The 25,743-nt window shown below is 55.0% G+C and overlaps 3 protein-coding genes across 8 annotated transcripts in view; all 3 read left to right on the plus strand.

Moving 5' to 3' along the window:
• The first annotated feature begins 2,895 nt into the window (after nucleotides 1-2,895).
• On the plus strand, nucleotides 2,896-16,058 carry CCDC9 (coiled-coil domain containing 9). Of its 3 annotated transcripts, XM_045772159.2 has the most exons (15): nucleotides 2,896-3,016; nucleotides 4,924-4,997; nucleotides 5,147-5,251; nucleotides 6,885-6,986; nucleotides 7,183-7,431; nucleotides 8,926-9,009; nucleotides 9,103-9,276; nucleotides 10,310-10,491; nucleotides 12,566-12,612; nucleotides 12,718-12,850; nucleotides 13,305-13,395; nucleotides 13,483-13,726; nucleotides 14,245-14,337; nucleotides 15,275-15,324; nucleotides 15,893-16,058. In XM_045772159.2, exons 2-15 carry the CDS (start codon nucleotides 4,995-4,997, stop codon nucleotides 15,908-15,910), a joined length of 1,575 nt encoding a protein of 524 aa, XP_045628115.1. In that variant the 5' UTR covers nucleotides 2,896-3,016; nucleotides 4,924-4,994; the 3' UTR covers nucleotides 15,911-16,058. The 3 variants fall into 3 exon arrangements, with proteins under 3 accessions (XP_045628115.1, XP_045628114.1, XP_045628116.1); XM_045772158.2 differs by lacking the exon at nucleotides 15,893-16,058 and having other exon boundaries at nucleotides 15,275-15,757; XM_045772160.2 differs by lacking the exons at nucleotides 2,896-3,016; nucleotides 4,924-4,997; nucleotides 14,245-14,337; nucleotides 15,275-15,324; nucleotides 15,893-16,058 and having other exon boundaries at nucleotides 5,162-5,298; nucleotides 13,483-14,219.
• Nucleotides 16,059-16,883: 825 nt separating this feature from the next.
• On the plus strand, nucleotides 16,884-17,757 carry INAFM1 (InaF motif containing 1). The gene has a single exon (XM_045772166.2). It carries the CDS (start codon nucleotides 16,988-16,990, stop codon nucleotides 17,402-17,404), a length of 417 nt encoding a protein of 138 aa, XP_045628122.1. The 5' UTR covers nucleotides 16,884-16,987; the 3' UTR covers nucleotides 17,405-17,757.
• Nucleotides 17,758-17,896: 139 nt separating this feature from the next.
• The window catches only part of C5AR1 (complement C5a receptor 1), a 37,614-nt gene continuing 29,767 nt past the window's right edge, over nucleotides 17,897-25,743 (plus strand). Inside the window, exons 1-3 of one of the 4 annotated variants that reach the window (XM_087870941.1) lie at nucleotides 17,897-18,095; nucleotides 18,932-19,002; nucleotides 22,253-24,010. The gene's annotated coding sequence lies outside the window, so the exon portion shown is untranslated. Of the gene's footprint in view, nucleotides 18,096-18,126; nucleotides 19,003-22,252; nucleotides 24,011-25,743 lie in introns of those variants that run through there. The other 3 variants (XM_087870940.1, XM_087870943.1, XM_087870942.1) reach the window with 3 other exon arrangements.

Here is a 25,743-nt window from a genome sequence, read left to right on the forward strand (position 1 = left end):
TGTCTTCATCTCTAAAACGATAGACTGCTCACCTCCTTGGTGGGCTGGGAGGGTGAGGAAATCAGAACTGTCTGGCGCTTGGGTCAGTGTCTTGCCTCCAGCGAGCTGCCTGGTCGGGGTAGATTCCTCTTCTTCTTCTTCTCCTTCTTCTTCTTCTTCTTCTTCTTCTTCTTCTTCTTCTTCTTCTTCTTCTTCTTCTTCTTCTTCTTCCTTTTTTTTAAGAGGAAGGGAGAGAGAGAGAGAGGGAGGCAGGGAGAGGGGCAGAGAAAGAATCTTAAGCAGACTCTGCACCGAACATGGAGCCTGATGTGGGGCTTGATCCCTGCACAGTACATGACCCTGAGATCATGGCCTGAGCCAAAATAGAGTCCGATGTTTAATTGGCTGAACCACCCAGACGCCCCCCCCCTTTAACATTACAACACAGATGCAAGTAAAGACAGAACCTAATTGTACTTTTCAGCATCCCTCTTTCTCTCCACCCCCACAAGCAATGGATATATGCATATATATGGGGGTGAAAATGTCACGTTTTAGCCAGGGAGAAGTGACTCAGACTACACCACCCTTGGGCCATCGGATTGGCAAAGATCGCAAGTGATAAAACACAGTGTCAGCGAGGCTGTACGGAAACATGCACTCTGGCCTCGCTTGGGCGAGTGGAAGTGGGCACAGCTTTGCTGAGCTGCGAGCATCAGAGGTGGATTTTCTGTGAGGCAGATGGAGCGCGAGCCTCCTGATGCCTCGTCCAGCAGAGCCGGTGCTCTGTCCAACACCCTGGGAGGGGCTCTTGCTTTATACTTTTGTATTCTCTTTTTCAAGAGGGCTTCAAACTTTGTGGGCACTTCAGGCCCTAAACTACCTGCATCCGCCGTGGTTTATTTTTGCTGAAAAGTCATCATGTGAATTAACTTTCAATCCAGGAATTTGTCTTCCTAGAAGCCAAAATAATGGCCTCCATGTATTGAGAACGTAACGATATTTCAGGTCTCTCACCAAGCATGTTTTGTAATTCGTCAATCCATTGAATCCCACGCCACAGACCGAGGAGGGAGGTGCTATGATATCTCCTTCACGGATGAAGCTGAAGTCCGGAGAGGTCCCATACATTGCTCAAGGTCACATGGCTGGTAAGTGAGAGCCGAGATTCAAACCCAGGCTTTCTGGCTTCAGAGTCTGTGGGTTGTTTTTTTTTTTTTTTAAAGATTTTATTTATTTATTTGACAGAGAGAGACAGCCAGCGTGAGAGGGAACACAAGCAGGGGGAGTGGGAGAGGAAGAAGCAGTGTTCCAGCGGAGGAGCCCGATGTGGGGCTCGATCCTGGAACGCCGGGATCACGCCCTGAGCCAAAGGCAGACGCTTAACGACTGCGCCACCCAGGCGCCCCCAGAGTCTGTGGTCTTAATCATAATATTATGAGTCCTTTTTGAGCAAGGTTACAGGTCATGTACTTACAAAGATGTGTGCCTAGAGAAGCTCAATGCGGCCTTGTTGGCCATCTTCCCAATTTGGAAACAACTCAAAATGTCCACGAGACCAGGTAGGGTGAATTACGGCCCATCTCTAGGATGGAATATCACACAGCAGTTTTAAAGGTTGTCAACCACCCATTGTTAAAATAAAGATGTATGATCTCAGTGTAGTATATATGCTCTTTGTTTCATAAGACGGGAAAAATAGTAGTAATAAAGATTGACCCATTGGTAAACACTTTTTTTTTTTGGACAGCTTACTGTGTATGAAGCCCTGTTGGAGGCACTAGGGATGTTCTAAAAAGAGACGATACTGGGGAGGAGACAGACAGAGAACAAGAGAAGTAAGTAAGACATTGGCTAGTTCAGAGGGTGAACAGTAAAATGGAAAAGTAGAGTGGGAGGAAGAAAAGGGATGGGAAGTTTTGCAATTTTCAAACCCGCAGCTTCAAGGCAGGCCCCTAAGTGGAGCTAACATCTGAATAAAGAACTGAAGCAGTATATAGTGAACTTCGCAGGTATTTGGGGAGTTACAAGAAATTCAGTTGTGTATGTAGAAAAGGTCTTTGAAAGGCTATTAACAATAACCTAATAAGGGACGAGGGACTACCAGGTACTTCTACTCTCCCCGTTTTAAATCACAAGATAAAATTACCAGCAACCTCAGGGAATCTGGTCTGCCTAATTATAATTGTCAATGCTTTTTATCAATTTTAAGGATAGGTTCATTACATCAAATTTTTGGTTAATGCATGTAACCCCCTGGCCTCTGTAGCAAAATCCAGCTGATCCCTCTCGGAGCTTCTTCCTGCTCCTGGAATGCACAAAGCTCACTCACCACAGGGCCTTTGCACAGGCTGTGTGTTCTCTGCCTGGACAGCCACCGCCTCTTACCCGCAGGCCCCTCTGTAAGATATCTCCCACATTTCTGTTTCTGTCATTTCACATTTACTTGTGCCTTCCCTCACCAGGGAAGGGCTGGGGTCTGCCTTGTTCATCGCCTTGACTCCCCTCCTCCCTATGCATCCCGCCTCCCCCAGCCTGGCACTCAATGCAGATTTAGAGAATGAAGGAAAGATTCTATCGGTTGAAAAATTTAAGCTTCTACAACTAACTCTAAGGTTTCACTGGCAGGAGGGTGAGGGGTTTCCCACCCACCCCCAGCACAAGCCTGGCAGGTCAGTCTGCCAGGAGTCATTGCCCCGTGCCTGGTACCTATTTATTGGAACCAGGAAAGAGGAAGCAGGTAAAGGCCAGAGAGAGGATGATGTGTCCTTTCCCTGGAAGGAGGTAATCTAGGCCAAACGAAGTTAAGCAAGCTTCCAGAACACCCTTGCGGACCACCTAGACACACTCCCGCCCGCACCCTCGGCGGCGCGGCGCCTTTAAGGCTCCCGGAAACGGGCCGGCAGGACCGGAAGTGACCCTCTTTAGTTCCCCTCTTCACGTGGTGCGGGCGGGAAGTGACGCGCGCGGCCCGGGACCTGCGGACGCGGAGGCCGACGGAGCCGGAGTCGCGGACGCCGCGGGGTCTCCGGGACAGGTGACCGGGGGAGGGGGCCGGGAGCGCGCCCGGAGAGGGCGGGGCCTGGCGCCCCACGTGGGGGGAGCGGGAGCGGGTGCGGGCGGGGCAGCGAGGAGCCCGCGGGGCGGGGTCAGAGTACTCTGCGGGGGGCGGGGACTGGACGCCCACATGGGAAGCTAGGCGGGGCGCTGGTGGGGCGGGACGGCGGCGGGTGGGTAGGACCCGGGAGGGCCAGGCTGTGGGCGGGGCCGGGGCGTGGGTGGGCAGATGGGGGTGGGGCTGAAAAGTTGTGCCCGGGCTGGGGGCGGAGCCAAAACATTTCTCGGAGAGCTAGGGGGCGGGGCCGAGACGCTGGACGAACGTGCTGGGGGCGGGGCCAGAAAGTTTTGCCTGAGCTTGAAGTGGGTCCACATCGTCGGCTCGGATTTCCGAGGCTGGCGCGAGGGAGGGGGAGGGGCCAAAAAAGTTGTGGGTGGCAGGGGGCGGGACCAGGGTGCTGGCTGGGAATGCTGGGGGTGGAGCCGGAAAGTTTTGCCGGAGCCCCGGGCGCGGTCACAGCGTCGGCGCGGAAGCTGGAGCCGGAGCCAGAACCTCGGCTGGGGGGGCTGGGGGCGGGGCCATAGTTTGACGCGACGAGGCGGGGCTGGGAAGCAGGGGGCGTGACCGGGAGGTTGGCTGGGCAAATCGGAGGCGGGGCCGGTGTAATAACGCCGGAATAGGGGGCGGGTTCAGGCTGTTGCCTGGGGACCCAGGGGGCGGGCCGGGGGGGGATTGGCTGGGAAAGTCAGCAGCGGGGTCAGATTAACGACGCGCGTGTGGGCGGGGTCAGAGGTCTAGCGGGAAAGGCGGGGCGAGAAAGTTGATCCTGGCGTGGGGCGGGGCCGTGGCCTTCCGGACCAGGTGGAGGCTGGAGCTTTTTCCTGCAAAGGTACGCGAGGGCCGGCAAGTTTTGTCCGCGCCGGGGCGGGTAGGGTAGTCCTTGGGGAGGTTGAGCCAGGTCCGGGAAGCCTCTCCAGTGGGCACCGGGCTTGTTTTCGGAATCTTTGCGGGGCTGTTGGTGAGGCAGCGGTACCTCTCTCGGGATGTTGAAGGCGGGGCTAGACATCACAGAGGGAGGCGTGGGTTTAAAGTGTTCTCCCAGGGTCGGGGCAACCTGTAGGCACAGGGTTCGAGCTTGTTTTTGTGTGGGGTTATTTTGAACCGTTCCTGGGAAAGAGGTGTATTTAGGGTGTTCACGGGGATGGAGTGGCACCAGGGTGAGACAGAAAGGTGGGCCTAGAATCTTGTACAGATTGGGGGCGAGAAGATGTATCTAAAGCTCTCAGGAAATGGAGGCCTGGGTTAAAATTCCCAGTACTGGGGTGTGGAGGCTGGACTAGAATCTTCCTTTGGAAGGGAGCAGTGTTGGATGTTTCCTTAAGCTGTAAGGTGGGACCAGAACTTTCCCAAGGTGCGTGCAACTCTAGTGTTTTTAAGTAGGGATTGGGTGGGCACAAATGTTTGGGAGGTGGTGGGATTTAAATTTTTCCAAGTAAGGGTTGGGCTAACACAAGAAGAGGGAGTGGGATCGAGGGCTAGAATTCTCTTGGGGGGGGGCCTGGGTGGCACAGCGGTTAAGCGTCTGCCTTCGGCTCAGGGCATGATCCCGGCGTTATGGGATCGAGCCCCACATCAGGCTCCTCCGCTATGAGCCTGCTTCTTCCTCTCCCACTCCCCCTGCTGTGTTCCCTCTCTCGCTGGCTGTCTCTGTCTCTGTTGAATAAATAAATAAATAAAATCTTAAAAAAAAAAAAAGAATTCTCTTGGGGGTGCAAGTGGTGTGGTGTTTATGTGCATGTGTGTTTGAGAGGAGTCCCCAGTGTGGGTGAGATGGAAGCAGACTGGGGAGGCATTGGCCTTAGTCCTTCTTTTCTCTCTGCCCTCAGGAATCCCCAGTGCTGTGTCCACATTCTACAGGGGAGGTTTGCTGGGACACTGGCCCCAGCTTGCCAGTGGAATGGTGAGATGGAAAGTGGGGTCTCTGGAATCTGAGTTTTGGGTCAGAGGGCTTGGGAGGAGGGGACCCAAGACCCAGACCCTGGATCGAATGGCACTGGGGTGGTTATAGGTTTTCTTTTTTACTGTCTCTCAACTGTTTCCTTCTCTCAGTCAGCCACACTGGATCTGAAATCGAAGGAGGAGAAGGATGCTGAGTTGGACAAGAGGATCGAGGCCCTTCGGCGAAAGAATGAGGCCCTCATCCGGCGCTACCAGGTGCCCTAGCCCCGCCCTGGGAGACCCCATCCCCTCTCCTCCCCGCAGTGAGTTTCCCTCACCTCTCCCTTCCTTCAAACCTTTTCATGGCTCCCCATCACTCTCAGGATAAAAGCCAAAGGCCTTAGCCTCCCATTCCTTCCTTCATTCCATCATTCCATCATTCATACATGAATACCCACCAGGGTCTTTACTGCCAGGCTCTAGGCTGAGTGTTGCTGGGGATATAGCTCTGACTGAGACAGCCCTGAGGTCATTCCAGACTTCACAGTCCAGAGTTCACAGTCCAGTGGGAGCAGAGACCGTTCTTCAGGCAGTGATGACTCAGAGTGGGCTGGGTTGGGCTGCAGGAGTTCAGAGGTGTGGGGGGCCCAGAGGGTGCTCTTCATCCAGTCTGGGGGATATTAGACAGGGCTTCCCAGAGGAGGAGATTTGAGACCTGAAGGGTGAGTTAGCCAGCTATAAAGAAGAGCCGAATGTGTTTCAAGCAGAGGTAACAGTTTGTGCAAAAACTCGGAGCTTAAAGTTGGAGGGTCAGTGGAGGGATATTGACTCTGGCAGCCAGGCTGAGAGTGTGGACTTTCTCTGGAGGGCACTGGGGAACCCTGGAGGGCTTTGAGCAGGAGTGGGATCAGGTCAGAATCGTGTTTTAGGAAGAGCCCCCTGGCTGCTCTGTGGTGTCGGGTGGGAGGAGGTGATACCGGAGCCCAGAGACCAAGGAGGAAGGAGAGGATGTGCCTGGCCCCGGACACGGCTGTTGGGAGGGCTCAGGGACAGGCGGTGGTGGAGGTGGGGAGGAGAAGGGAGGGGCCAGGATGCAGCCCAGGTCCTTGCCAAAAGTGCCAGAGTATTTGGCAGGGCTGTTCCGGAGAAGTGACCTGGAAAGAAGAGTGGGTTTCATTTATTCATATTTCATGCATTCATTCATTACTTTAAAAAAAAAAAGCATATCAAGTTTCTGTTGTGTGTTTCAGATTGTTCTAGGTTTGGGGTATACATCAGTGAACAAAATAGCCAGATTCCCTTGTCTTCAGGCAGCTTCTGTTGCAAGGGGGAAGGCAGACAATAGGCAAAATACATATAATGCCAGGTACTGAACAGGGGAAGGGCCAAGAGAATGGCAGGGGAGGTGGTTTCTGTAAGCTGGACAGGGAAGGCCTCTCCGAGAAGGGGACATTTCAGGAGCAGAAACCTGAAGGAGGTGAAGGACCGAAGGCTCTTTGGGGGAAGAGTGTTCCCAGCAGAGGGGACAGTAGGTGCAAAGGCCCTGAGGCAGGTCTGAGCCTGGTATGTTCCAGGAACAGTGAGAAAAGCAGAGTGAGTGATGGGGGAGAAGAAGGGGAGAGGGTGAGGGCTGAGGTCAGAGTAGTCATGAGGCCAAACCCCGTAGGGCCCCGTAGGCTGTGGGGAAGCCTTTGGCTCCTGCTCAGAGATGGGTACCACGGGAGGCTTCTGAGCAGGGGAATAGTGTGGTGCGGTGAGGGGGAAGATGCTGAAGTGACCAGCTTTCTTGCCTGGAGCTCAGGAGAGAGGCCTAGGTGGGGGCTAATCTTGGGGGAAGTTCAGGGGGCTGTGGGAATCCGTCTGGCGCCAGGAGCCCTGATGCTCTCGTCCTGCTGATGTTTGCTCCTAGGAGATTGAGGAGGACCGGAAAAAAGCTGAACTCGAGGGAGTAGCCGTGACAGCTCCCCGGAAGGGCCGCTTGGTGGAGAAGGAGAATGTGGCAGTTGAGGCGGTGAGCTCCACACTGGGGTGGGGGGACCCATCAGGACAGGGAGGGGGTGAGAGTTGAGACCTGGGGCCTGAGAGCCCTCCCATGCCAGCTGCCCCAGCCCTGTGGGCAGCCTCAGATCTCACAGCTGCCCTCTGGGCTTGGGTGTCCTAGTCTCCTCATCCCAGTGACTGTACTTTTCCTCCCTTCCCTCCTCCAGGAGAAGAACTTGGGTCCCTCTCGGAGGTCTCCTGGGACCCCGCGACCCCCAGGGGCCAGCAAGGGAGGCCGGACGCCCCCCCAGCAAGGAGGCCGGGCAGGCATGGGCCGGGCGGCCCGCAGCTGGGAGGACAGTTCTGGGGAGCAGCCTCGAGGAGGAGCTGGGGGCCGCGGCCGGAGGGGCCGGGGCAGGGGGTCCCCTCATCTCTCTGGAGCTGGAGATGCCTCAGCTGCCGACCGCAAATCTAAGGTAGAAGCCCGGGGCAGTCCGGAGTCATTTGGCGGAGGCTCTTACTGTGTCTTTGGTCCTACTCTCAAATGGACCGGTGTCCGTTTGTCCGTCTTTCTCAGTCTCTCCCATCGAGTTTTTCAGTGCCTCCGTTTGCTTTTTCTCTCATTCCTCCCTCCCTCCCTCCCCCTGACCAGTGCTTCTGCACTCTCCCTGTCTTTTTATCTCCCCTTGTTTCACTCTGTCTGCTGCATGCTCCCCGCCCCCAGCCTTCTCTTGCCCTGTCTCTTTCCTCTCTCCTTCTGGCGCAGTGTTTCTGTCCAGTACAGCTATGCACGCGCACTCCTTTTTTCGCTCTGTCTTACTCTGTCTTGAAGCCTGGATGTATTCGTGGGGAGCAGTAATGTTCTCACCGTAACTGCTCTCCTGCCCTGATGCGCAGGTCAGTGGGCTGGGAGGCTGGCTCGCGGAGTGGCTCAGGGCCCACCATGGACTTGGGGTCGACTTGGTTTGATTAGTTCCCTGTCCTTGGGCAGCTCACTTCCCCCTGGGAGCCTCTGGGTTCTCAGGGGAATAATAATCAGGTTTCAAGGGTATTGGGAGCGTTCTGGGACGTCAGGCATTGACATCCTCAGAGGAAACGCTTGGAGAACATCACTTACGGATGTTTTATGGTTTGTACACGTTAAGCTGCCGTCCCCGAAAGACCTCAAAATACCATGGCTTAACCCAAGTGGAAGTTGAATATTTCTCTCCCGTGTGCCGAGCCCTGGGGATGAAAATGTCCTCTCCAGCAGCTTGGCCGTGTGCTCATCTAAAATTCTGTTGCCACGGAAGAAGGGGAGAACGGATTGTGGGGGGGGGGGTCACCTCGCCATCTGCCAAGTTATTACTGCTATTCCTGGCATCATTTCTGTGGCAGTCACGGCGTGTCGGGGTCCCCAGCTCCTCTTCCAGGTTCAGTACTCCCCTAGAAAGATTGACGGCTGAGATTTATTACAATGCGAGACCGAGGGGAGAAGGCGCAGGGGATGACGTCTGGAGGGGATCAGGTGTGGGTTCCCAAGTGTTCTGTTCGCTGTAGCCACACCTCACGGTGCCCTTAATTCCTCTGGTGTTGAATCGTGACGACACCTGTGAAGGGCTGGCTACTAGGGACTCCCTGGAGACCATCTACTGGGGTTTTTATTGGGTGCTCGTCACGTAGGTCCCCTCTGCCTCGTACAAACCCAAATTCCAGACCCCAGAAGGAAAGCAGGTGTTCAGCTGTACCATCCCGTTTGCACAGACAGCCGAGGCACCTTGAGCCCCCTTTAGAGCTAACCTTTGCCCAGGAACATGCTGGGAGCTGAATTCCCAGATGCCAGCCGAGAGCCGGCCTTGCAAGCAGGCCTGTCTGTGGAGAGTCTCAGGCCTGCTGTGGTCATTCTTCTGCGCAGATGCTAACACACGCCCGGGTCGTGCAGTTCTTCCTGACCCCCGGCGTGTCTGTCTCTGTGTTCTACCTGCCACCAGGAGTGGGAGGAGCGGCGGCGGCAGAACATCGAGAAGATGAACGAGGAGATGGAGAAGATTGCAGAGTACGAGCGCAATCAGCGGGTCAGTGCCGTGGGTATCCCGTGGCGGGGCGGAGCGGCCGGGGCCCTGGTGAGCCCTCCAACCCCCGCCCCCCGCAACTCCCTGTGCCCGCAGGAAGGTGTGCTGGAGCCCAACCCGGTGCGGAACTTCCTGGACGACCCCCGGCGACGCAGTGGGCCCCTCGAGGAGCCTGAGCGGGACCGCCGGGAAGGCAGCCGCCGGCACGGGCGCAACTGGGGGGGCCCCGACTTCGAGCGGGTGCGCTGTGGCCTGGAGCAGGAGCGGCAGGTAGGTGCCGGCGGCTGGGACACCAGTCTGCAGCCGGTCTGTCCTTCCTGTGGCATATGTTGATCGGGGGTGTGCCCGAGCGCCGGGCCCAGTAGGGGCCAAGACAGCAGGGAGGGGCAGCCTCCCCACCCCGTCTTTCAGCCCTAAGCTGATGGTCTGTTCTTGTGCAGGCACCATGGGGCTTTCCTCTTAGAGCTTTATGGCACCTTTTGGACGATGTTCTCTCTTGCTCACGTCAGTGATGTTTATTGGGACCTTTTGGGCGCTGGACGCAGGCAGGCTCAGGTGCTATGGCTGAGTCTTGTTTTGTTGTTGTTTTTGTTTGTTTGTGTTTTTAAGATTTTATTTATTTGACGGGTGTCTGTCTTCAGTTCAGGTCATGATCCCAGGGTCCTGGGATCGAGCCCTACATCCGGCTCCCTGCTCAGCAGGAAGCCTGCTTTTCCCTCTCCCACTCCCCCTGCTTGTGTTCCCTCTCTTGCTGTGTTTCTCTCTGTCAAATAAATAAATTAAATCTTAAAAAAAAAAAGATTTATTTGAAAGAGAGAGCACGAGCGGGGAGGGGGTAGAGGGAGAGTGGGAAGCAGACTCCCCGCTGAGCAGGGAGCCCGACGAGGGACTCGATCCCGGGACCCTGAGATATGACCTGAGCCAAAAGCAGGCGCTTAACGACTGAGCCACCCAGGCGCCCACTGGGACTGAGTCTTAAGGCCAAGCCCCTGCCCTGATGAAATTGATTGGGGGGGGGGGCACTGTATAGACGAACATACAGTAGGGTGTCAGGAAGTGCCAGACGTTGTGAAGAAAGATCCAGCAGGGAGAGGGGATAGAGTGGGATGCTACTTCAGAGAGACATCTGGGATGGTCTCTCTCTGTGGAGGTGCCATGTGAGCAGACCTGGTTCCAGCCTCCGCCCTGTCGCCTCCCCTTGTGACCTTGAGCATGGCCCTACTTCAGAGCAGTGGGCATGGGGGAGGCTGGTGTGGGCCGGCTTGGGGAACGGGGCCCTAACTGCCTGTCTGTGGGTGGGCAGGGCCGCCGGGCCGGCCTGGGTGGCACTGGTGACATGACGCTGTCCATGACGGGCCGGGAGCGGTCGGAGTACCTGCGCTGGAAGCAGGAGAGGGAGAAGATTGACCAGGAGCGGCTGCAGAGACACCGCAAGCCCACCGGCCAGTGGCGGCGGGAGTGGGATGCTGAGAAGACTGAGGGGATGTGAGTGTCCCCTCTGCTTGCCCCTGTCTGGCTCCTTGACCTTGACCCTGACTTACTCCTTTGTCTCTCTGTGGTGTCCCGCCGTGTGTATCCGTTAGCAGTCGCTGTGCTGTGTAAACCACGACCAACTCTGGCGTATAAAACCATTTCTTTTCTTTCTTTCTTTTTTCCTTTTAAAGACCATTTCTTTCTTATGTGTTCACAGGCAGCCGGGTTTGGCTGATCCAGGCTGGGCTTTAAGCTGTGGGTCCAGCTGGGCTTGGCTCCCCAGTGCAGGCTGAGCTCAGTTCTGCTCCCTGTGGGTTCATTCTGGGGTTCAGGCGGGAACCGCTCTCTGGAGAAGGTGCCGGTCATGGCACTGGCAGATGTGCGGGAGGGAGGTGGACACACTTCCCATTCTGTTAGCGACAGACCCAGCTGCTCTCATCGGTGGTAGTGCGGTAGTGTCCCGGCCAAGGGCACGGAAGGAAATTCTGAACAAGGAAGGCGTGAGGAAGGGCGAACAGTGATTAGACCTTGAAATCGCACCCCTGCCCCCAACCCAAACTGCTTATCCAGGTGGCACTTTGACCCTTATCTGACCGGGTCCCCTTTCGGGTCCCAGGAAACATCCAGTTAGTCCAACTTAAAGCGAAGCTCTAGTCTGTGTCATTGACAGGAAGGCCAACTTTCGTACCAAAAAGCCGGCCAATAGCAATCTTAAGATCTGCAGCTGTAGTTTATTTATTTTATTTTTTTAGAGCGCGAGAGTGGGAGCTGGGGGAGGGGCCGAGGGGGAGAGAGAGAGAAATCCTCAGACTGTCTGTGGAGTGCAGAGCCCCACACGGGGCTCAATCCCACGACCCCAAGTTCATGACTGGAGCCGAGATCAAGAGTCAGACGCCCAACCGACTGAGCCACCCGGGCGCCCCCTACTGTTGTCATTTTTATGACGTCCGGTACCCTTTGCTGCTTTGGAAGTTTTCACGCCGGTCACGTTTATCGTTGGCACTGGCTGGAGAGAGAGGCTGTTGTCTGTATGCCCAGTGGTCAGAGCATTCGTTTGTGGATTGTGAGCCAAGCTTGTGCAAGTGTGAGGAATACTTTGCACAGATACTGTAGCTGATCTGAGGCTTTTAGGGAGACGTTCTCAGGGTTAAGAGTGAGAGTAAGTCATGGTTTATCCTCTTGTGTCCCAAAGGCAGCCTGCAGCAAGTCTCATTAATGCACGCGTGCTTTGATTTCGTCAGCAAATGTCTCTTTTTTAGAAAACGATTTTATTTATTTGAGAGAGAGCGCACAGGCCGGGGGAGGGGCAGAGGGAGAGGGAGAAGCAGGCTCTCCACCGAGCAGGATGCCCCAGGAGGGACTCGATCCCAGGACCCTGGGATTACGACCTGAGCTGAAGGCAGCTGCTTAACCGACTGAGCCAGTCGGCAGATATTTATTGAGTCCCTCCTCTGTGTCATGAAAGGTGATGGGGATACAGTAGTGAACAAAACACTTCTGCCTTCTGGGAACCTAGAGTCTAGTTGGAAAGGTGGGCACTAGATCCAGTGGTAGGTCACGAAGAACAGCGAACAAGAGTACAGAGAGGGTTGGAGGCTCGTTTTAGACTTCGGTGATATGTATATAATAATACGTGATTACTTTAGACAAGTGTTTTGGAGGGTCTGAGCTGAGTCCTGGAGAGAGGTGAGGGTGCAGGCCACTGAAAGGTCTGGGGAAGTGTCCCAGGAAAAGCAGGTGCAAAGGCCCTGAGGCAGGAGCTCTGTGTGGTAGGAGACTCTGCTTAGCCGGGGAGATGGAAGACAGTGATAGGAATTGAGTCCAGACCGGAAACTGGGGGTCATGTGCTTTCTAAATTTTTGTTTCCAGTGGTCAAATACTGAGTTTTTTCTCTTGTATTTGTCACTACAATGTCAAGTTTGCTTCTTGTCCATCATCTGATCCTGTCTGCTTTCTAATCAGTAACCCCCTCTGGTTGACCATCTCTCCTTCTATGATCTTGATTTCTGACCCCGGCCCCCATCTCTCTCCCTACCCCTCTTGCTCCTGCTGTTCCCCCAGCTCAGCCCCCCTCTCTTTTCCCCAGGTTCAAGGATGGCCCAGCTGCTGCCCTTGAGCCATCCCACCGCTATGGTGAGTAGGTGTCCTCAGGTGGGGTGGGGCAGCTGGCAGGGCCAGGCATGGGGGTGACTTTGTGCCATGCCCCCCATCCCTGTTTCTTCCTGGGTTCTGTTGCAGATGACCAGGCCTGGACTCGGCCCCCCAAGCCCCCTACTTTCAGGGAGTTCCTGTCCCAGCACAAAGCTGAGGTCAGCCGCAGGAGGAGGAAGAGTAGCCGACCCCAGACCAAGGCAGCCCCTCGTGCCTACAGGTGGGGACACCCCTTCCCTTGGTCTGTGAACACCCCACGCCCCCAGCAAGGCTGTTTGGCTCTCTCCACGGTTGTTCTGACTCCTGTATGTGGGGGCAGGTCTGTGCTGTCTCGTCTCTGTCTGTTCTCGGCTACTTGTCTCTCTCTGGGTCAGGCTCTTGCTTTTCGGGAGTTGGGGCCTAGCTCTCTGCTTTATCTCCATCTCTCCCTTTGTCTCCTTTCACTCATTTTCTCTTCTGCAGCCTGGTGCCCCTCTGTTTGTCCCTGACAGCTGGGGCCACACGCCCACCATTTCTTCCTCAGCGCTCCAACATTCAGGCTCCTCACCTGGAAACCGACAGCCCCCTCGCGCCCTGAGCTGAATTTTGTAGTTCTTCTCTGGGGAGGACCTGGAGGTGGGAAGCCCTTTCTTCCCAGGCACCCAGGCCTCACCCCTTTTCTCTGTCCCCTCCAGTGACCATGATGACCGCTGGGAGACGAAGGAGGCAGTGTCCCCAGCCCCTGAGGCCCCACAGCCCACTCCACCTGAGGAGACACCCACACAGGTAAGGCGGGCTGTCATCTCTGGGCAGGGGGCGTGGGGGTGCTCAGGGCCCACCCCTTCTCCCCGACCTGCCTTGTGTTCCCCACAGCCGCTCGAGACCCCAGCTCCTCCTGCCCACCGGCCCCCTGAGGATGAGGGGGAGGAGGTCGAGGGGGAGGAGGACGAGGGGGAGGATGAGGAGTGGGAAGACGTGAGTGAGGAAGAGGAGGAAGAGGAGATTGAGGAAGAAGAGGAGGCTGATGAGGAGGAAGAAGAACCAGCCCAAGACCATCAACCCCAAGAGGCTGAGCCCACCGGAAGCCCTACCAGAAGCCGCACCGGAAGTCCCACCGGTGAGCAGGCTGACAAAGAGCAGTCCGGGCCAGAGGAGCCCCCGCCACTGCCCCAGGCCCCTGCCACGCCTTCTAGCCCCTTTTCACCCCCCGGGGACCACCAGCCCGTGTCTGACTGGGGTGAAGAGATGGAGCTGAATTCTCCCCGGGATGCCCACCCGGCCAGTGCCCTGTCTGCGGGTGAGGCCTGGCCTTTCGGAAATGCATGAAGCTGGCTGCTTGTGTGTGTGTGCTCGAGGGCTGCACTCGCAGGGGGGAACGTCAGGGGCTGGGCCCCGGGACCCTGTGTGCCCCACCGCCCTGGTGGCTAGGGAGGACAGTCCATGCCTGTCTCTGAAATGCCCCCCCCCCGCCCCTGCTCTGGGCCACAGAGCCCCCTCCCCAATAAAGAGTTCACGTCCTCAAATGATATTCCCCAAGTGTGTCCTTGAACACCCCTCACCCCTCCCAGGGCCTTCTGTCAGGGTGGGGGGAAATTTGGAGGGGTAGGGGATTGACTGGGCCTCCCCCTTCCCCAGGAGGTGACCAGCCAGCCCCTGCCTCCCTGGAGAGTGGGCCCAGCCTCCCAGGAACCCAGAAAGCTGAAGAGGAAGGGTCTGAGGCAGCTCCAGGTGGGGGAGTGGATGGGGCCTGAGATGGCCTTCTTCCTTCCTCTTTTTCTCCCTCCGGGGCTTAGGGGAGGTTTGGGGAGAGTAGGATAGAGTGGAGCTGGGTACGTGGGGGTAGCGGTGGACCTGGGGATAAGGCTACCGTGCTAGGATATTGTGAGACTGGAGGCAAGGTCAAGGGGGTGGAGCTAAGTGGAGAATCTCTGGGGCGCTAGGGTGAGGAGAGGTGAGGAGGTGGAGCCAGGGTGGGGTTGGGATTTGGAGGTGGACCCCAGGGGTTTGAGGAAGTAATCTAAGAGTAATGGGGCGGGGCTAGGTTCAAGGGGCAGGGCTGAAGGCAGGACTAGGAATTTAAATAGGTCAAAAGTAAGAATGGGAGAGGGGTAGAATCATGGATGTAGCTGTGGGCAGGATTGGAGTTTTGAGGTCTAACCAAGTAGGGTAAATTAGAATAGAAATGCAGATTCCATTAGAATGTCCGGCCCAACCCCGTCTCCACCTCCATCACCGCAAGCCAGGTTGCCAACCAGGGACCTTCCCAGGAGCGGGGTTAGAGTCTGGGGCAGAGCCAAGGAAGATCTGGTCAGCACTCTGGTGGGCAAGGGCAGAGAGGGACAGGTTCAATAGGGCGAGCGTGATGGAATTAGTTTATGCCCGTGGGAGCGTGCGGGGGCGGCTGGGGTGCGAGAGGACAGAGTTTAGGGTGACCATAATCTCGCTATCCCAGATGATTTTTCTCGATTGTAAACAGGGTTCTGTTGGGGTGCATGCAGCTTGTGGGTCCCCTGTGAAGATTAAAGGAGTCTGAGGCCCATAGACCACTTAGCTCAGGGCGACTGCAGCCGGGCTCAGTTGGGATCAGAGACGGAACTGGACGGAGGGTGTCCGGGTGGAGGGTGGGGGGACCGTCCCCTCCGCTGACTGCCCCTTCTCTCCCCAGAGGCGGGCACCGAGGGCCAGGAGACCGCGGAGATCACCGACTTCCAGAGGGTGCGTTTCTGCAAGGTGGTGGCGGCCGCTCCGCCACCGGGGGCCGCCCGCTGACTGCGCCCGCCGACTGTGGCCTCCGCGCTCTGCACTAACCTCCCGCCGCCTTGCTCCTCTGTCCTCTCCTTCCGTCACACTCCCGCCAGGAGAGGGTTAAATGTAAGGGAGGCGGAGCCAGGGACAGTGAACGGGGTGGGGCAAGGGCAATAGTCCAGTCTCACAAATCGGGGGCGCCGTGGCACCGGGAGGGCTGAGACGCCCCCGAGTTACCCACCTAATGGAAGCCATGGGGGGCTAGGTGCCGGTCCCCAGGCCTAGATTGCCGCCTCCTGGAGTTTACTTCTGGGGCCTGGCCGATAGCGGGTGACTCTTCCACAGGACTCGGAATTACTCGGCCACCGGCCCCGTCTCTTATTAAACGCAGTGCTTCCGCTAACCTTTGAACTGTGTTTCTGGCAGGGCAGGCTGGGTTGCTGTGCTTGGCGGGCTTTTCCGTGGCGGAAGAGGCGGGAGGAAGGGGTCTTCCTTCCTCCACTACCCTGATACGTCTTCCCTCCCCCCCCTCCCGCAGGCCTCCCCGAATTCCTGAAGATGCTGCTGGGAGGGGACTGACGCTTCCCCGCCTTGATGGGGTGGGGGTGGCAGGAGGGGGTTAGTCTGGATTCCCAGGCTGCGCTCTCTGCTCCCCGGAGACCGCTCTGGATCCCATGGCTTTAGGGAGAGGGAGAAATTCAGGGTGGTGGGGAGGAGTTGGGGAAGGGGCGTGATTGGGTTGTGGGGCAGAGCTGGAGCTTCGGGGTGTGTTTAGACCTCAGGACACTAAGTACTAAGAAGGTCCCGCCGGGGGCGTGGTTAGGATGCCTGGGCGGGGCCAGAATTCTGGTGGATGGAGTTAGAACGTAGGACGCCCGTAGATGTGGGATGGGGCCGCGAGAGCCGGTTAGGATGGGAGTTACTGATGCGGGTGTGGGGTTCAGCCCTCGGTCGAGGGCGCGTTCAGTACGGTGCTAGAACCAGTGGAGTGAGGCGGAGGAAAGGGGTGGAGTCTGGACTAGAGAGCGTGGATCTAGGGAGAAAAGTGGGTGCCTTCGAATGCTAGAGTCGAGTCTGATTCAGAGAAAGGCAAGTTAGAAGCGGAGCGGGCCTGCGGCTAAGGAAGGTGGGGGGTTGCTTCGTGAGGCCTGAACCTCGCAAGGTCGTGGGGCTCGGAGGCGGGGCTAGATGCCCGGGAGAAGTCTGAGCCCCGAAAAGGGACGAGGTTAGGGCTGGGGGAGGAGGCCAGAAAGGGGAGGGTGGGGCCAGGCGCTGGGCGGGCTCGCGGGTAAGAGGTGTGGGCATCACACCGAAGCCTGGCGGTAGTCGAAAGAGCAGAGAGCTGTCTTCGCAGGCCTGGGGCGGGGTCAGAGCTAAGTGAGGGGTGGGGTCGGAACACTAGTTAAGCCTTAGCTTGTAATGGTTGGCTGGAGAATGGCGAGGGGGAGGGCCCAGAGCGCGGAGGAGACCCGCCCTCTCGGGGGCGTGACTATGCTGGCGGGGGCGGGGTTGGACGAGGTAGACTTAGAACGCGGAGGCGGTCCTCTGAGGGGGTGGGTCTGGGGAGGGGCGGGCCCAGGGGCGGGGGCGGGGCCTGCGCGGGCCGCTGCGCGGAGCCCAGTGGGCTGCGGGGATGCGGGGCACGAGCTGCGTGGGCGGCGGCGGCGAGAGCCCGGGTGGCGCCGGGCTGAGCGAAGGCCCGCGGGGCCGCTGGCTGCGCCTCGCCCCGGTCTGCGCCTACTTCCTCTGCGTCTCGTTGGCTGCCGTGCTGCTCGCCGTCTACTACGGTCTCATCTGGGTTCCCACGCGGCCCCCCGCGGGCCCCGCCGGCCCGCCGCCCAGCGCGCAGTCCCCTCCGTGCGCCGCCCGTCCGGGCGCGCCGCCTGCCCCGGCGCCCGCCGCTGCCTCGGTCTCCTGCCTCTTGGGAGCCCCCGGCGGGCCTCGACCCCAGCTCGAGCTGCCGCTCAGCCGCCGCCGCCGCCACAGCGACCCCAGCCGCCGTCCGAACCGCCAGACACCCAGGGAGACGCCGGAGGCCTCGGGGGGGTGAGGACCTGGGTAACCCTCCCTTCCACCCCAAGCTGGATCGCCGGCCCTCGAGAGCCCGGCGCCCCCACGGCGGATGCTCCGTTACCCGGTTGGGCCCGGGCTCCCTCTTCATGACATCGCCTAGCGTCTCCGGAGTCGTCATCCAGAAGAATGGGGGGGCCAAGGGGAGCTGGCCCGGTGCCTCGCTCCTCTGCCGTCAGGCCGGGGTCCTCCATCATCTGGCAGACCCCATCCTGACCTCTGCCTCCTGACACCCTCTGTAGGATTCTGAGTACGAGCCCATAGCCCACCGTTCTCCTCTCTGAATCTCCGTGTCCATATGTCCCCCTGCAATAAACTCCAGCCCCAACTGTCTGGTGCTGTGTTTGTTGTATTGTTTGCGAGATGTCTCCCCTTTCAAGTTTGTGAAGGGAAGGTCTTCTGGCGTCTGATCTTTGTCTCTCTTGCCCTGGTGGGTTGGGTGGATTCTCCCCTGACCTGGGTGGTGGTGAGGGATGGGGGGCGGTCCTTCTCCCATCGCCATCATGTCGTTTTTGGGGGGGAGAGGAGGCTTATCTGCAACAGGGCAGTTGAAGGTCAGACAGTGTGAAGGACTTCTCAGCTTCCTGTTTACCTGGAGCAGAAGAGGAGTGCGTTTGGAGAGAAGCAGAGGGTCTGCCCTCCTATCAACAGCACAGGAGATGAGGAGAGAGGTGGGATGATTTCAGGCAAGATTTGGGGTTTGGGGGGATTGTGACTAGTATAATTACAGTGTCAGGGACAGAAGTTAAGTCACCCTGAGATGTCAGGATGCTGCTGGGAGGGAATGAGGCCTTCGTCCTGGGGTCTGAGAGATGAGGGTGGACAGGGGTGGTGGTGATGGGCTTCTCTGCCTCCCTGGAAATCACAGAGGAAGTTCTCAGCACTGCACTGCCTTTGAAGATGAATACAACCTCTCTGGTCTGCAATGCTCCTGGTAGACCGAGGCAGAGAAACTCAGGTCCTGCTGAAGGAGCCAAAGGTAGTTGAATCTATCTTCCTACTTGGAAGACTGAGGCCTGGCTCTGGGCTGGGCATTGGGCCCTATAGGCAGGAAGTAAAGTTTTCCTGTCTAGCCTCCTCCCTTGAACTGGAGACTTTCCCAGAAGAGTGCAACTGAGCCTCCTCCCTCAGGCTGGGACATCTGTGGATAAGGACCCAGCTGAGAATGTCAGTCATTCTGGTTTCCTCCCTTCTACTGGTGCAGCACCATTTCCCAGAGGGGGTCTCCGGACTGAAGGGGAGCCCAAGAACCCAGCACCCCTTTATAGTTAGCACAGGTGATGGTTAAAGGGCACTGACTTTGGGGCCGAGATGCCCAGATTCAAATTCCCGCTCTTCCTCTCACTAGCTGTGTGACCTTGGGCAGGTTCCTCAACCTTCCTGATCCTGTAAAACGAAGGTGATAATAGCACTGACAGTGTTTCCGTGCGGATTAGATAAGCTAGTGATCTGCAACCTTTGGAACAGCATCACATGTTCTTTCTCTCCACCCACCTATGTCCCTCAGGGATTCAAAAACCACAGCCTGGACCCCACGGGATATCAAGCCAGCCCAGAGCTTCTGGACACCAGCAAGTGGTGAGTCGGAGATGGGGACTGCTGCATCGCTGTTCCCTTTGGGCTCTCTTTCTAGCTTCCCGCGCTCTTTTCCCCAGCTCCATTTCTCCCCATTCCTCAGTTTCTCTCCCTGTCTCTGTGTCTCCCTCTCAGCCCTCCTCTCTCCCCCTCCTCTCGTCTGTCTCCACCTCTCTGTCTCTCCCTGACCTGTCTCAGTGTGGTCTCTGCCTCCGTCCCTCCCTCGGCTCTCTCTGACTCACTCTCCCGCCTCTGTCACCCCCCTCCCCGGCTCTCTCTCCATTTCTTCTCCCTCCCCCATCTTGCCCCAACAGCCCCACCTTGCTCTCCCCACACCCCACCTACTTTCCTGTTTCTTCACTGGTTGAGTCCCCTTTGCCCTATCGCCTCCCCTGTGTTGGTCTCTTCCTGATCTCTCAGTCTCTCTTTTGGCCACTGTCTCTTAATTTTGCACTTAGCAAACATTTACTGAGCCTTTAGGATGTGCCAGGCCTTATTTTAGGCACCCGGGTCACAGCCGTGAACAAAACAGGCAAAACGTCTTGCTCTCAGGGGAGCTGACGTATTACTGGAGAGACAAAAAATAGGATTCGTAACTTAGATATACTTTATGTCCGGTCGTAAGAAGCACCAAGGAGGAAAATAATCAGGGTCAAGGTGATCGGGAGGGATGGAGTTGCTGGTCGCTGGGCAGAAGTGAGGGCAGGGCATGCGGATCTCTGAGGGAAGGTGTGCTAGGAAGTGGGAACAGCAGGTGCAGTGGCCCCGAGGCTCAGGCGCTTGGCTTGTTCAAGGACCCACCAAGAGGCCAGTGAGTGAGCAGAGTGAGTGATGGGGAGAGCAGGAGGAGATGAGACGACAGAGGGAAAGGGGGTGGATTGTGCAGAGCCTCTGGGCTGCCGTGAGGACTTCAGCTTTTGCTTGGAGTGAGGTGAAGCCATGGGAGGTTTGTGAGCTGAGGAAGGGCAGAGCCAACTTAGGTGTCATCAGGACTCCCTCACTGAGGGGTGGGAAGGAACGGTACGGGGCAAGGGTGCAAGCCGTGAACCCAGGGAGGAGGCCACTGCCGTGGTTCAGGTGAGGGACCGTGGTGGCCAGTGGCGGCTAGACCAAGGTGGTGGCCTGGAGGAAAAGTGGGTGGTCAGAATCCGTGTGTGTGTGTGTGTGTGTGTGTGTGTGTGTAAAATACACGCAGCATAAACTTTACCATTTAAACCATTTTAGAGAGTGCAGCAGAGTGCATTAAGTATAGTGTTGTGCAACCATCCCCACCTCCATCCATCTGGTTGCCGAGAGAGGGCCTGGGCCAGAGGGCCTCAGGCTGTAACAGTCCTGGGGAGGTCTGGGACGGGGCAGGTGGGTTTCCGGGGGTCCTTAAGCAAAGGCTGCCCATCAGAGGAGTCCTGGGTGGCGTGGGAATGAGCTGGCTCTAGTACTCGCTGTGTTGTCTTTGGGAGGAGCCCCAGGGAAGCATGGCCTTGACACCAATGCGGTGGCGCTGTTGGACAGCTGGGCCCTCAGCAAACTGTTTCTCGTTCTTTCTGTGCATGCGGTCAGCCTCATCCCCAAGCGGCTTCGCAGGGTGCCCACAGACGGAGGCACCTGCGAACTCATTCCCATCCCTCGGAGAGAGGGAGGCCTGGCCCCTAGTGCGCTGAAGGGCTTTCCTTCAAATTGGTTGGATCAGTGCAGGTCACATGACAAACCTGGAGCCAGTGCCTGAGCCAGGCGCCGTCAGGTGCGGTTGGTTAAGGCTCGGGTTCAACCACTCACTGGCAAGTGAAGGAGGGATTACTCGGAAGGTTTGGGCCAATCAGGACCCATCGCTGGATCAGGCCAAAGCCAGTAGCATCCCGAGTCTGCAGCCGAGCTGCGAGGGGCGGGACTGCCAGGAGGGGGCGCGAGAGAGTCACCGTCCTCCCACACGCCTACCCCGGCCAGGAATCCAAGGTTGCAATCCGAGCAGGAACGTAAGTGCGTGCACGTGCGAGGCGCCTGCTGCTAGGATCCCTTGTCCCTTATCCACAATCCCAAATTCGAAAAAGCTGTGACCACCGAAAAATATTTCTTTGGGGGATAATTTTGGCCCAGTGTCACATGGTGGCAGATCAACTAATCTGAGTTATTTACACTCTTTATTTATCTCCTTTGGGTGTGAATTTTCACACGTGTTTTGCTGCAAATATATTAACATGTCTGATGGGGGGGGGGCTGCCTCAGCCCCCTGGGAGTGTTATGTAAAACATAGCATTAGCTTAGAATTACCTTTCTAAAATTGGAACAATTCTGAGTTCTGAAATGCATCTGTCCCCAAGGGTTTCAGCCGAAGGATTGTGGACCTGTAAGTGGGCATGCTGCCAAACCTAGATTCATCTTAATTACTTGTTCAACATTTATTTAATGGCTTTGGGAAGAAACTCATTTTCCATTACTAGAAAAAAAAATAGAGAATGGGCGTAATTTACTAAGTCCTCTTTGTTAATCATATGCCATTTTTAGTGTCGTGTGCGTATGCATATGTGACTGTGTGTCCGTACGTGAGGCTATGTCTCTGTATGTGTTACAGTATTGGTGTGTGTGTGTGCGCGCGTATGTGGATCTGTGTGAGGGTTTGTGTGTGTGAAGGCGTGTTTGATCGTGTCTGTGTCTGTGTGTTTGTGATGGTCTAGTTGCGTCCTCCACAAAATTACCGAGAAATTTTTGCGCCGTCAAGCAATACCTTGTATTTCCACTAGAGGCCTCCTGTCTGCTTTGGCCAGAAGAAAGTAAAACTACATTTTTTTTTGCCATTTAATCGGGAATTTGTTGATTCTTGCACAGATGTGTCAGGGACAGTTAGCTCAGGCTCAGCACAGCTGCTCATAAATTGGACGTCCTCAAGCTTGTTGCTCTCAGGATTTTTTTTTTTTATGCCTTAAAAATTACTGAGGACCCCAAAGACCTTTTGTGTATGTGGGTTGTATCTATTAATATTTAGTATTAAATTAAGACTGAGAAGTTCAAGGGGCGCCTCGCTGGCTCAGTCGGTGGAGCCAGTGGCTCATGATCTCGGGGTCGTGGGTTGGAGCCCCACATTGGGTATGGAGATTACATAAAAATAAAATCTTAAAAAAAATAAAAGACTGGGAGAAGTTCCAAAATTTATTTATGGAATCATTTAAAAAGAACTGTAGTAAATTCATTGCATTTTTGGTAAATATTTTATTGTGGTAAAATATACGTAACGTAAAATTTACCATTTTAAACATTTTAGGTATACAGCTAGTGGCATGAAGAACGTTCACATTACTGGGCAAGCATTGCTACCATTCCTTTCCAGAACTTCTTCCCCAACTGAAACTCTGTACCCATTGAACAATACTCCCCACTTCCCCGACTCCTCAACCCCAGGTAACCTCTAGTCTACTTTCTGCCTCTGAGAATTTGCCTGTTCTAGGTGCCTCATGTAAGTGGAATCATCCAAGATTTGTCCTTTCGTATCTTTCTTGTTCTACTTAACATCATGTGCTCAGGTTTCTTCCATGCTGTAGCATGTGTCAGAATTTCCTCCCTTTCTAAGGCCAAGTAATATGCCATTGAATGTATATATCACATTTGGTTTATTCATTCCTCTGTTTTTTAACTTTTTTAATTTTTAAAAAAAATTTTTGAGAGCATGAGCAAGGTTGGGGGAGAGGCAGAGGGAGAGGGAGAGAGAGAATCTAAGCAGACTCTATGCCCAGCAAGAAGTCTCACTCAGGGCTTGATCCCACAACCCTGAGATCATGATCTGAGCTGAAATCAAGAGTCAGACACTTAACTGACTGAGCCACCCAGGTGCCCCAATCCATTCATCTATTGATGGACATTTGGGAACTCCTTGCATTTTAACATAAATAACATTTTAAATGAAAAGTGCTATGTTGGGACACCTAGGGGTCTCAGTCAGTTAAGCATCTGCCTTCAGCTCAGGTCATGATCCCGGGATCCTGGGATCAAGCCCCACATCAATCTCCCTGCTCAGCGAAGAGCTTGCTTCTCCCTCTCTCTCTGCCTGTTGCTCCCCCTGCTTGTGCTCTCTCTCTATCAAATAAATAAATAAAATCTTAAAAAAAAGAAAAGTGCTATGTTTTCCAAAATAAAAGAATTTAATGAGAAGAGTGGCCTTATTTCACATTTTCGAGAATATTTAATCTCTAGCTCAATAGAAGACAAGTGGATTCTTAGAGCTGCTTCTGCATTCGAGCTGTTGCAATGTTACCAGGCATCTAGCCTCTGGAAAAATCTGGGCGAGGTCCAGCAGAGTCACGGGAGGTCCGGAGCATGGGCTTTTCAAGTCCGTTAACCCTCCATCCACATCATCCTGAAACTCATGTGGTGTTAAAGCTGCCTTCAGCCACCAAGGTCACGTACATTGAACATCTGGTGCTGGGTACAATTTCTTACAACGTTCCCAGCACCATCTTGCTATGTGGCCCATGGATCATTAATGAGATAATCTGGAGGTCACATAGTCACGCTGCAACTATGTAATGATGATGAGTCCGTGGATATACTGCTGGTAATGTATCCATTCACTCATCGGCTGATTGAGAACGAAAACCTGCGTGCGATATCGACATATGGCTGTTTATTTAGCTCACGCGTCTGGGGGTCGGCTGAGGGTCAGCCGATTGTGCTTGGAAGGCTCTGCTGATCTTCGCTGACCTCTCCTATGTATCTGAGGTTATCTGGGGCTGGACTGATTGGGGCTGGGCGTGGTCAGGTGGCTTGATGATCTTGACGGGGCTCTCTCAGGTGTTTGTGGGTAGGCTGGACTTGGCAGGTGCAGCCAATGCTTGGGACCAACGGGCTATCCCAGGAATGTTCTTCTTCTAGTCACGGCAGGTGTGTGAGCCCAACTGCAATGGTGCATCTCAAGCCTGTTTGTGCTCCGTGTGTCTTCATCCTACGGGCCAAGCAAGCTGCATGGCCGCTGGGTACAAAGGAGTGGGAAGTACCTTCCAACGAGACGAGATGGGTGGAGTGAAGGGTAAGCTGAGCTGCACAGGTGGTCGTGTCCCAGCCTAGGCCGCCCTGGGGTGACATAGGGGGATGGGAGGACCTGGACGCTATGCTCAAACCTGACACTGAAAATCCAGGGACGGGCATTAGGATCCGGCAGCCCTGTGGGATTAAACCCCACTTGCCCTGGGCAGTGATCTGCTCATGAGCATATCCTTTATTAGAATTCTTCACTTTCCTGGGACACCTGCCTGGCTCAGTCGGGGGAGCACATGACTCTTGATCTGGGGGTTGTGAGTTTGAGCTCCATGTTGGGGGCAGAGATTACCGAAAAATGAAATCTTTAAAAAAAAAGGATACTTCCCTTTCCTGTTTCTCCTAGTAACGGCAGTAATTTCTCACTTGTGATTTCTGGAATCGTCTCCTTCAAAAGCTATCTGCACTCAAGTTCCTGTCTCAGAGTCTGCTTTTGAGGGAACTCAAGCCAAGACAGCCGTGATGACAATGTGGGGGGAGGAGGAGGGGGGGAGGAGGAGGATAGGGAAGATGAGGATGTTGATGATGGGGATGATAAAGATGTTACTGTTGGTGATGATGGCGATGGTCGTGGTGATTGCTATGGACTGACTGTGTCCCCTAGAAAATCATGTGTTGACGTTTATTCCTCACAGTTGGCACTTTGGGCGGTGCGAAGCCCTCATGGATGGGATTCCCATAGAAACTCTGTACCCTTTAAGCCATAAGCACTCATTTCTTCCTTCCCCCAGCCCTTTAAGCTTTAAGCTGCCTTCTGTTCTTGGGGCGCCTGACTCCTCAGTCATCTCAGGGTTGTAAGTTCGAGCCCCATTTTGGGTGGAGAGATTACTTAAAAATAAGATCTTAAAACCCTATCTTCTGTCCTTGAATCTGTGTTTAACATTTATTTATTTATTTATTTATTTATTTATTTATTTATTTATTTAATGTGGGGCCTGAATTCACCGCCCTGAAATCAAGGCAAGCTGCGGTCAAGAATCAGATGCTTACAGTTACACCACCCAGGTGCCCGGAATTTGCCTCTTCTAGATACTTCATATGAGTAGAATATTTCATACAATATCTGTGTTTGGCTCATCTCACTTCATATGATGTCTTTGAGGTCTGTTCATGTTGTAGTAAGTATAGAACTTTCTTCCTTTTTTATGGTTGAATAATATTCATATATATATATATAATATACCTCATTTTGTTTATTCATTCATCTGTTGATGGACACTTGGGTTATTCCCACCTTTTGGCTATTGTGGATAATGCTGCAATGACCACTGACATGCAAGTATTTGTTTGAGTCCCTGTTTTCAATTCTTTTGGGTATTTATTTAGGGTTGGCATTGCCGAGTCTTCTCGTAATTCTACGCTTAACTTTTTTAATTTAAAAAAAAAATTTTTTTTTTAAGATCTTATTTATTTATTCGACAGGATAGAGACAGCCAGCGAGAGAGGGAACACAAGCAGGGGGAGTGGGAGAGGGAGAAGCAGGCTCACAGGGAGGAGCCTGATGTGGGGCTCGATCCCAGAACGCCGGGATCACGCCCTGAGCCGAAGGCAGACGCTCAACCGCTGTGCCACCCAGGCGCCCCTCTATGCTTAACTTTTTGAGGGACTGCCCCACTGTTTTCTGTAGGAGCTGCACCTTATGACCTTTTAAATCACTGAATTCCCTGTGTTAGATACCTTTATGCTTAAAATACCTAGAGTGGTTTATATATATATATATATATT

Source organism: Ursus americanus, chromosome 21, assembly GCF_024610735.1.
Source record: "Ursus americanus isolate L20-20 chromosome 21, mUrsAme1.1.p, whole genome shotgun sequence".
Lineage (NCBI taxonomy): Eukaryota > Metazoa > Chordata > Mammalia > Carnivora > Ursidae > Ursus > Ursus americanus.